Consider the following 11,647-nt stretch of genomic DNA (forward strand, 5'->3'; position numbering starts at 1 on the left):
GGATGTTATTCTGTCTCCTATAGAATGTTATGTACTTACTTAAGTCCGATGTTGATATTATCATCAGCTCATCATTGTGACTATAAAGAAAGTCCAACCCTATTACCCCATAAGGTTGGACCCAACAAATTTATATGTTTTTTTTATGGTAAAGGCCCAACAGAGCAAGGGAGGGGAATAATAAACTTCTGATTTTTATAGACTTATTTGAGGTGTGATGTTGATACAATAGATGAAGCCCAACCCACCTAACTGATTTGTGGGAACCCTTTTTGATTCGATGCATTCCAATTTTAAAGTACCTTGCATTTTAACATTTACATTAAAGTCACCATTCATGGTGGGCAATATGGAGTGGGAGGGGCAATATGGAGCGGGATGAGCTACAATTACCTCTTATAAACCATGTGTTCCGAGTGTTGATTGTTCAGATGTAATTTTTTTCAGGATGGAAGAAGTAATTTACACTTGTGTTCATGAAATTAAAGTTGGCTTTAACAATGTTGCTGAATTTAAAGAACATAACAAGGAAGTGCACATGGCTTTAAAGGTTAAGTGTTTACATTGTCCAAATCCTTTTAGAAGAAAAATACTTGAGGGATCAACACAACGTTGATGTGCATGAAGAGAAAAACTACAAATGCTTGAACTGCCCCAATTCATTTGATTGACCCTCTACCTTTGCCTATCACAACCATTCAATGCATAAGTGTTTAAAGCACAAATGCAATGATTATGACAATGTATTTAAAACAGTAACAGATGTGTTCAGAATAGCAAGAGTGATGCAAATTCATCATACTGAAAACAGTTATACTACTCATCCCAGCGATCCATTTGATTGACCCTCTGCCTCTGCCTATCACAACCGTTCAATGCATAAGTGTTTCAAGCACAAGTGCAATGATTATGACAATGTATTCAGAACAGCAATAGATGTATTCAGAACAACAACAGTGATGCAAATTCATCATACTGAAAACAATTATACTACTCATTCCAGTGATCTCAGTTGTTGAGGTATATGACTTCCCATGTATTTTAAATCTGCTTCATATACCTCAACAATTGAGATTACTAGGACGAATAAAAAAACACCAATAGTCATCATGGGCAAGTAAGTATGGAAATTGGGAAAATCATATGTAGATGCTTAAGCTAAATTATCATTGGTTTTTTGTACTTTAACTTGTCTGATAACTCTGTTATATTGGTGATCCATTGGTTTTTCTTCTTTATATATTGCAAGATCCACAATTTTTTGACATTCCGTTTCTTGATTTCTTACTGTACTGTATTGCTTGGCAAAGAAGCATATCAGTCTCATATATGTATGAAACTCAAGACCAAATGCACCAAGATAATAACCAATAACAAAGAGAATGTTTGTTCAAATAAAGTACTATTACCCACAAATCTACAATGTCAAAACAATAAAATGAAAAATACATAAAGTACTATTACCCACAAATCTACAACGTCAAAACAATAAAATGAAGAATACATAAAAGAAGAGGTGTTCGTCAGGTCGTCCCATACAAAGTCAATTAACAGTAACCTTTCCTACCATGCCAGCTCCCTGGTGAGGGGAACAGTAGAAGGTATAGCTCCCTTTCTCAGGTGTAATAACTCCCGCTTGAAGAGAGTGTCATCGCTAATCTCATCTGTCAGAGAAAGGTATATTTTCTCGGCCAAATCCTGTTTCGTAAGTACATTCTCTTTCAGTTTTTAATACGCGTGATGATGACTTCCCGTCCCTTTCTTGCTTGTAGCCGTAGGCGTAATTCTTGTTTTGCAAGTTTCATCTATCATCTACCACTTTTTCAAGATTCAAGAACTGTGAGTCCCTTCTTTAATCATTTAACCTATTCCTCCTCACGAATTAATTTTTTTATATTTTAGTAAGTGTGATGGTCTAATCATCTATCCCTTTTTTTTTCAAGATTTTAGAACTGCGAGTACGTTATGCTATTAACACCCCCTCTTTTTACTTTTTACACCCTTCATGAAAAGACATCATAGGAGGAGTAGCTTTTTATTTTTTTATTCTTTCTTAGACATGGATCCCACATGCTTTAGTCAATTTTTTATTCATTTATTTTAAAATCATGGGACCCACCAACTTTAGTCAATTTTTTAATTTATTTATTTTAAAATCATGGACCCATCAACTTTACATTTAAATGAAATATTTATTTGAAATAAATTAAATTGTTAATAAACTACAAAAACATACTATTAAATTAAATTCATAAAAATTATAAATTAATATTTATACTTATAAATAAATTATTCTTATAATAAATTAATAATTGCTATAATAAATTAGTAATTATTATAATGAATTGATTATCCATTCTGAATAAATATTAAAGTAAATTAACAACTATTACAAATAATAATTTAATATTTATTCATTTATTGTTGTAATAACGTATATATATGAATAAATTCTTATATGAACAAAATACTTCAAATTATTAAATAAATAACAAATTGCATGCATAAACAATATCATTCATAAAACAGTATCATTCATAAACAGTGTCTTTCATAAACAGTGTCTTTCACAAAACAGTGTCTTTCATAAAACAGTATCTTTCACAAAACAGTGTCTTTCATAAAACAATATCTTTCACAAAGCAGTATCTTTCATAAACAGTGTCGTTCACAAAACATTATCTTTCACAAAACAGTGTCTTTCATAAAACAGTGTATTTCATAAAACAGTATATTTCATAAACTGTGTCTTTCATAAAACAGTATCTTTCATGAAACAGTATCTTTCATAAAATGGTTGTGATTTCACGTATTGGTATCTCTTAAAGTTTGCTTGTCACAAGAATTATAAAATCGCCAAGCCTAGAGAAGTAGATTTGACCTTAAATTTGACACGTTTTGATGATGATATGACTATCCTACCGATAGCATATGTATCTGATAGCAATTTTTGATCACTTAAAATAAGCAAACAAAAATCCCAAATTAAAATACTCGCAAGCGCACAAGATCGTAGTAGAATAGGTTATGCAAGAACGAGGTCGAACCACAAGGATTGGACAAACAATACGATTAACTACTATACTAAACTTAGCAAAAGAAACAATTCTTGAGAGATGGTTGATTGTAGATAGCGAGCGATGAAATCAAAGTAACGAAGTAAAGAAAATACAAAATTGTTGATTTTGATTGTGAAAGCAAATTTATGAAAGCACTAGGACAATGAATCTACCTTAATAATCCTCTCTAGTTGTTGATTACCTCACCCTTAATCCACTCAATCGATGTTGTTGGCGAATCCACTAAGGCGTGAATTACCTATGGTATCTAGGCTAATTCCTTTATCTTAACATGCAATTTGGTTATGGTATCTAACTCAAATATGAACATGCAAGATGTCCTTAAGTTCAAGAATTCATTAACATGCCATGTAAACCCTAGGAGTATGGTATCTACCCTAGGCGTTCCCAATTCCTAATCACAAGAAGCTGGTCCCAAACCCCGTATGGTATCTACGTGAGCTTGCATCAAATTACTTAATTGAAAACTTAATTGGTGACCAATCATCTAAGCAATCAAACAAGTATACAGCACGGTGATTAGAAATCCAACATCAAAAGAGCAATCAAAGATAAGAACAATAAACAAACTAGAGAATCATATTAAGATTTCATCAAGCCCTAGCCAAAGCGTTTAGTTACACATAGTCAAGAATGAAAACCACAAGAAAGGTTGGAGAACACCCTAGAAAAGTCTGCTGAATATTTGAGTGTCTGAACCCCCCGAAAAGTTTTATGAAGTCCTCCTTTTATAACCTCTTTCAAACCCTGAACTTCCTCTAAAACAAATACTAAAACTCCAAAGAAATCTCATGGCAACCACTGGTTTCCAAAACAATAAACCAACAAAAAGGAAAGAGGTCGACTTCTTCTTTGATTAGGAAACTGGACTGCTGGATGTCTCGAACGTTTTTCCCATGTTACGCCCTTTAGAAAAATCTCCAAAAATATGTAAATTGAAGCTTGATGTCTTAGTTTTCCAGGGCTATCTCACACGTCTCTAGCAAAATTATGTGGAATCTTCTAGACCCACTTCTTCACAGATAGCGCAGTTCTGCCGAGATCATATTTCGGGTCAACTTGTCTTCAAAATCTGGGTCAATCGGCTTCACCTAAAATTCCCAAAATATTCTCCAACTTTCTTCAAGGTCTTAGCTTTATTCTTCAATTGACGGTTCTTCAAAATGCTCAAAATAGACCCTTTTTCATCAAAAACCATCCAAGTGTTCGAGAAAACTGAAAATGAGGAAAACAAAATAATAAGTCCTTTTTAAAGCCAATCCTCTAACAAAAACCAAGTTTAGAGAGTACTAAAATGAGAGAATATATGAGCTTATCAGTATCCTACCGATATAGGATACATAAGTATCCTATCGGTAGGATACAATAATTAGACAAAATATTTATTTTTAAATTTGTTCAAAAAAATAATATTAAAAAATATTCATTTAAGATATATATTGAAGTTCATAGTTTTCCAAAGAAAAAAAATGTTGTCATCAAATATTCAAATAACAAATTTAAATGATGTCTTTTTCATTAAAAATGAAATTTACATGGTGGTGACATGACTCGACTATTGGAATATATATATATATATATATATATATATTTCTTAACCCAAGTGGAGGTTACAAAAGGGATGGGGCAAATTCCAAGGCAGAGGAGCATAGAGAGAGAGAGAGACTATATCTATGAGTATTTTAATTAAATCAACAATTCCAACGTTTTTTCTGACACAAAGGTGAAAAGACTGCTACCTAGTACTAGGGTTGTGCAAATGAATCCGAAAACCAGACCAAAACCGATAACCGAACCGGTCGGTCCGGTTTGGATCGGTTGATTGACCGAGTTTGGTCAAACGGTTTCAAAAACCGAAACCAACCGAGTTAAGTCGGTCCGGACATGGTTTTGAATTTTTATAACCATTGGTTAACCGGACCGGACCGGTACATATAATATTTAATACTATAATATCTTTTAATATAGACCATTAATATATAATATATTATTACATATGCTATCTATCGTTAGATTAACTATAAAAATACTAAAATAGAAATTATAATTTACAAATTAGAAATTTAGTATAATAAAAAGGATTTCACTCCTTTATAGTTAACTCTTTTAAACTCAGGCTTTTAGTTTACATCATGAATACACTATACGACACTTCATTCGGGTATTGAATTTTCGTTCAATAGGTTTTGGTTGTTATGTGTCTATGAATTAAGTGTATATTGTGTTGTTCATGAATTTTTTTATTTTTGTTCAATAGGTTTTGGTTGTTATGTGTCTATGAATTAAGTGTCCTGTGCTGTTCATGAATTTTTTTAGGTTGGGATATATGTTCCTTCAAAACTCAAATAAAACCTAAATCCGTAACCAAACCGAAACCGGACCGGTTAACCGGTTAACCGTTTCTAACGGTTTTGATGTTACATGGTTTGGTTTTGGTTCTAACATATGCCAAACCGTTATTATTGGTTTGGTTACGGATTGAGCTTCATGGTCCGGTTAACCGGACCGTGAGCACCCCTACCTAGTACTAACAATGGGGTGTAAAAAGTAATTTTGGGGGTGAATATAACAACGCCGTTTCTTTAATTATTTAACCTATTCCTCCTCGCAAATTTTTTTTTTTTTTTTATATTTTAGTAAGTGTGATGTTCTTGATTAGAGGTGGAAAGTATGTCTTCAATCTATGCGTTGGGAAAGTGTTTCAGTTCTGAATTCTCACAAATTAGCTTTGGGTACATGCACATCCTTTTTATTACATACACACATGATTTGAAATGTGATGTTCTTGATTAGACGCCAGACTCTTATTTTTCTTAATTCTTTATGGATGTTTTGACATGTTCTGATGGTTCATATGTAATATTTTTTTCAGAATGGACGAATTTACTTATACCTGTGTTCATGATCACAACATTAGAGTTGGCTTCAACCATCTTACTGAACTTAAAGATCATTACCAGGAAGTGCATAGGGATTTAAAAGTAAAGTGCAAACATTGTCCCCATCTTTTTGGAAATAAATACTTGAGGGATCAGCACAATATTCATGTGCATGAAAAGAAGAATTACCAGTGCTACAACTGCCCCAGGTCATTTGAGTGTCCATCTGATCTTGACCGTCACAACCATTCAACGCATAAGCGCTTGAAGTACAAGTGCAAAGACTCTGATAACGTATTCAAGACAGAAAGAGTGATGCAAATCCATCAAATTGAAAAGCACCATTAGGCATCATATGATTCATGAACAAGTAAGTAGGGGAATTAATGCTTAAGCTAAATTATATCATTGATTTATTATTTTTACCATAAAAATGTGGGTTGTTGATTTTGCAGGGCCAGGCAAAACATTAACAGATCCATTGGTTTTGATCCAGGTTGTACAATATATGACTATGGAGATATGCATTGGTTTTTGACTTTTTGTTGTCTGATATTTTGAGAGATACATATTGGTTTTTGTGCTTTTAGCTTATCTGATGACTATTGTAAAATCCTAGATTTTTAGGGTTACGGTTAAACTAGTTTTTAATTTTTGGGTAGAATTGAGGTGTGAGACTAAGGGTGTAAGTAAAATGAAATATAAGTGTAGGGATTTAAATTGTGGAAAAGAAAAAGATGAGGGGTGATTTTAGAAACAAGCAATAAATAATGAATATACATATGTTCGTGCCTCGGGAATCGTGCCAAAAGAAGAAAAAAAAGGTATCGGTGTCATATATATGTTCATTTGTAAAAAAAGGTTGTTTGGTTTGAGATTTTTCCAGTATTTTATATTTTTCTGTTTTGAAAATATAAAAATGATGTTTGGTTTACGATTTTCATTTTCTATCTTGAAAATATAGAAAACACGGAGTGATTGTTCCTCCGTCAATTATTTCCGAAACCCTCTTCCTCTCCTCTGCCATGCGTCGTCAGTGCGTGCAACTCGTCCCACCGCTGCTATTTAGCCTTTTGCTTGGCAAACAGGTCTCATATATGTATCAAACTTAAAAGCCCAAATGCACCAACATATATAATAAAAGCAATAACAAAGAGAACGCCTGCTCAAATAACGTACTGTTACCCACAAATCTACAATATCAAAACAATAAAATGAAGAATACATAGAAGAGGTGTTCGTCAGGTCGTCCCATACAAAGTCAATTGACAGTAACCTTTCCTACCATGCCAGCTCCCTGGTGAGGGGAACAGTAGAAGGTATAGCTCCCTTTCTCAGTCAAAGTCACAGCATAAGTCTCTCCGGGAGCATTGAGCAGATCCTCTTCACTCATTGAGATCTTCGAGGCATCAACTCCACTTGGTATCTCATCTTCATCAAACACAACATTGTGTGGGAACCCAGCATTGTTCTTGAACACAATCTCCTCGCCAGAACTTGCAGAGAAGGAGTTTGGAACAAAAGCCAGCGACCCATCACTGCCACCCAACAAAATCTCAATAGCCATTCCATTGCTGGCCAGGACTGCACTTGCAGCAGTGGCCAAAACAGCCGCACCCACATCCTTGAGTGAGGCTTTGATGGTCAATTTTGGAAAAGCAGAAGCTGAGACCGTGACAGGGGAACTGATTTTGGTCGTGGCTGCTGCCTTAAGGCCAGTGAAAGATGGGATAGAAACAGCTGCATAGGTAACTGTGGCCATTGATGAGATAGAAATCTAAAATCCTGTTCTGGTTTGCTCAAAGGAGGAAGAGATAAGGATTGGTTTTTAATACAGTGAAGGAATGGAGATGTGAGGTTCTTGTTTTGTGGTTTAATGAATGGTGAAGATGAATGGGTTTATCTGCTGAGGATCGCTCTGATTGGCTGGTCTGGATGTTGCTGTGCCCACGACGCGGAGTGGATGTTGACTTTTAATGGGCCTATTTTAATGTAGTGGTTTTGGCCCATTGACCTTGGGACATAAAGTCCAGCCCATTTTAAGAAAAAGGAGTATGAAATAATTCTTTTTTTTTTAATTGTGGAGATATTTTTCGCCTCACTCAAGGGATCGTGGGCTTTGGACCATTTGGTCGGCCCACTATATTTCTGAATGGGCTGATTCATTGTGGCCCATAAGGAAAATACCTGTACTGACAGTATATTTTTACGGCCTCGAATTGTTACAAGATAAAAGTACAACCATTTGACACGAATCTCTCTGTCCAGCCCTTTTTGTATACATGTATGGATAGATTTCGTCCGGAGCATACATCATTACAGCATTTCTATTATGGCGACAACTGGACTGAGTTTATATGCTTCACTGTGGGCCTGAATTAGAACTTTTTTGTCTACCATTCAGTGTACCAGGCCCTATCATGCCATGGCCCACCATTTGATCAACAGAAGATAACCACGAGACGAATGAGCACCGCATTAGTAATATTTTGTTATTTTATTTGCTTTGGGTCATTCCATACGATTTTCCGTTACTTTATTGGCCCCACGGTTTTATTTTCTTAGACTTAGCACTCGCCAATACTAGTTGGCAGAAAAATTAAGAGCACCAATCCCATTTATCGTTCGGTAACTCACTTAATACCACTAAACTATCCTATATTCAAAGACTTGTGACGTCGTCCACCCAAACTGGGTATACAGTTCTAGTCTTCTAGCCTTGTTTATAGGGCTGTGCAAATTTCGGTTGTAACCGAATTTCCGAACCGAACCGACCGACCGTTAACCGAATTTATCGGTTAATATTAACCGATTGGGCGGTTCGGTTAGAGATTTGTGAGTATTTCGGTTTTCGGTTAATGGTTCGGTTAACATAAAAAATTAACCAAATTAACCGAACCGAACCGAAAATATATGATATTATGTAAATATGTAATAATATGTGTATATATATATATGGTTATTCTTATAAATATATAATTATGTTATTAATTTTCCACATATTAATAATTTCATACTTATATTCTTCTAAAAAAAATCTACTAATACTCATATAAAAAATTCAAAATAAATATAATATACATCAATTAATAAATATTAATTCACGTTATCAAGTACCAACTTAGTAACTTACCATGTAATGTAATACCTTCAATATATTATATATTTATATTTATCATCATTAAATATGATGATGAAATTAATAATATGACAAAACAAATACTATAAACCATTAAACCCTAAATCCTAAGGTTAAAGGTCCCAATAATATAAAACCTTAAATCTTTTGTTTTTTTTAAATGGGAACCCTAAACCCTATAAAACCTTATGAATGTAAACCTTAAACCCTATTAACTATATAACTATAGTCATGTTATAAACTTAAGTCTAACCGATAAAACACTAAACCTATAAAATTATACTCTAATAATATAAACCATAAACTCTAACACTATAAAACCTTAAACCTTTTGTTTTTTTTTAAATGGGAACCCTAAACCCTATAAAACCTTATGAATGTAAACCCTAAACCCTATTAACTATATAACTATAGTCATGTTATAAACTTAAACCCTAACCGATAAAATACTAAACCTATAAAATTATACCCTAATAATATAAACCCTAAACTCTAACACTATAAAACCTTAAACCTTTTGTTTTTTTTTTAAATGGGAACCCTAAACCCTATAAAACTTTATGAATGTAAACCCTAAACCCTATTAACTATAATATAGTTATAAATTGAAACCCTAAAATTATAAATCCTAAACTCTAACATTATAAATCATATTATATGCTAAATTAGTAACACATTACACATAATATAAATATATAATAAATGATTAAAAGATCATGTTGTACGATATGCTATTATTTATTATTGATTAGGTGATAAATGATAAAATGATTAAAAGGTGAGATTATTTATTAATATATCATTATTATTTATTAAAATATATTTATGTACTATAATTCTGGGCCATTGATCTAAAAAAATCAATGGCGTTTGGGCTTTGGCCCAAAATATAAGGTTTTTGTGTTTTAGCTTTGGACTTTGACTTTGACCCAAAATATTTGGAATTAACCGAACCGACCGAAATCCAAACCGAAATTTTAGGTTAACCGAACCGATGGTTAACCGTCTAAAAAATGATGGTTCAGTTAAATGGATGAAATTAACCGAAAAAATTTGGTTAGGTTAAAAATATGTCCATAACCGAACCGACCGACCGATGCACACCCCTACTTGTTTAGAGTCTTCCGTTGGTTTTGTGACAGATAAAATAAACAGCAGCATTATATACAAATTTAAAGATAATTAGATTACAAAAAGAGGAGGTGACAACGTCGTACCAGATAAGGTCTAATCATTTCTAGTTTGGACCGCCAGAGATTCCGTGTAAAAGTGGAGGCAAGTGAGCGTGGGATTTGACACAAAGAATAACAAAGACCACTAACTCTCTCGACTCTCGTGTCCCAATACCCTTGGACCTCCCCCCATATCCTTTTCTCCATTATTTAATTCCACAGAGAAAGTACCCATGTGACTGATTTTGTTCTCTAATTAAGTCCATTAAATGACCCTAATCATCTCTCTAAACATCTGGATAATATGCTTTGTTGGATAATTAATTAGGTGGAAGGACAGTTGGATCAGAATGGCAAATTATCAAGGGACCATAGAGATCATCATCCTCTCTCATGTAATGGGTACTTGGTAGACCAATAATGAGGAGGTATGTACGTATATATGAGTTTTTAGGTACCCACGTATGTAATTTTAGGATTACGGAGTTCGCTTTTTGTACGTGCTAAAAGTGAAACAGATACAGTCTCACTAATTCACATACAAACAACATGCGTCAATAATATATAAAAATTAGGGATGCCCGCATGTGAGCAATCCTAAATGAATCTATACCAAATTTTGAGTTCTTTTTTAATTTATGAATTCTCTCATACAGATTTAAAATAATGACCTGAAATATGGATTTATATTTTCACTATTAATTTAGAATAGGTGAGATCCAAATCACTCGTCATTTCACTATTAAAAGTAATTTATAGCGTGAAGCGCATCATCATCCATACACCATAAGGTTTTATTTACTTGAATTGAAAAAGATGCATCAACATACTTAAGTTTTAAGCTGTGTTTCACCGAATCTTGATTACGACCCTGAGAATCCTTTAAAGATTCTGCATCATCCGTATAGGGTGGAGGTTCCTATCCTATTTTCACTTCTTTGGACTCTTATTAGATCACCAATAAATTAATATATTGAACTTCACTTCAATTTTGTCAACATTGACGACCCAGTAAAACTTTCTTTTCTTACTAAATATTGTCATGATCATGAGAGGCATATTAGGCTCAATCAATCATCTTTTTTATAAGAGGTGACCGCCCAAGCTACTCCGATCAATCCACTATTTTTGGATACTCTCAAGAGTAATATCTCACATCGGATTACCATAATTTAATCGGATGATATATAAATATAGGCTTACACCTCTCGTATTAAGACATATTTTTTGAGTTTAAGAATCAATGACGACGGTACATGAAAAACAAAACCATGTGGACGCGTGGTCCACAACAATCAATTTTCTTGATGTGTTTGGTCTTAGATTTTCCAACAAATACTGAATACCATGATAAGATTATCTCCAGTCAACTCGAAC

The 11,647-nt window shown here is 33.6% G+C and overlaps 2 protein-coding genes across 3 annotated transcripts; one reads left to right on the forward strand and one right to left on the reverse strand.

Moving 5' to 3' along the window:
• Positions 1-1,388: 1,388 nt before the first annotated feature.
• LOC119999865 (plastocyanin-like) lies at positions 1,389-7,802 on the reverse strand. Of its 2 annotated transcripts, XR_005468516.1 has the most exons (2): positions 7,154-7,802; positions 1,389-1,443 (listed from the first exon to the last, which is right to left on the reverse strand). XR_005468516.1 is itself a non-coding variant. In XM_038847641.1 (1 exon), exon 1 carries the CDS (start codon positions 7,719-7,721, stop codon positions 7,221-7,223), a length of 501 nt encoding a protein of 166 aa, XP_038703569.1. In that variant the 5' UTR covers positions 7,722-7,802; the 3' UTR covers positions 7,112-7,220. The 2 variants fall into 2 exon arrangements, 1 of the variants encoding a protein (XP_038703569.1); XM_038847641.1 differs by lacking the exon at positions 1,389-1,443 and having other exon boundaries at positions 7,112-7,802.
• Positions 5,614-6,432, forward strand: LOC120000753 (zinc finger protein 660-like). The gene is made up of 4 exons (XM_038848870.1): positions 5,614-5,627; positions 5,740-5,748; positions 5,953-6,271; positions 6,415-6,432. Exons 1-4 carry the CDS (start codon positions 5,614-5,616, stop codon positions 6,430-6,432), a joined length of 360 nt encoding a protein of 119 aa, XP_038704798.1.
• Positions 7,803-11,647: the final 3,845 nt, after the last annotated feature.

The sequence above is a fragment of the Tripterygium wilfordii genome, chromosome 6 (genome assembly GCF_013401445.1).
Source record: "Tripterygium wilfordii isolate XIE 37 chromosome 6, ASM1340144v1, whole genome shotgun sequence".
In the NCBI taxonomy this organism is placed as follows: domain Eukaryota; kingdom Viridiplantae; phylum Streptophyta; class Magnoliopsida; order Celastrales; family Celastraceae; genus Tripterygium; species Tripterygium wilfordii.

Excerpts from the sequence above, each read along its gene's own strand:
- LOC119999865 (XM_038847641.1), bottom strand. The coding sequence starts at position 7,721 with ATGGCCACAGTTACCTATGCAGCTGTTTCTATCCCATCTTTCACTGGC.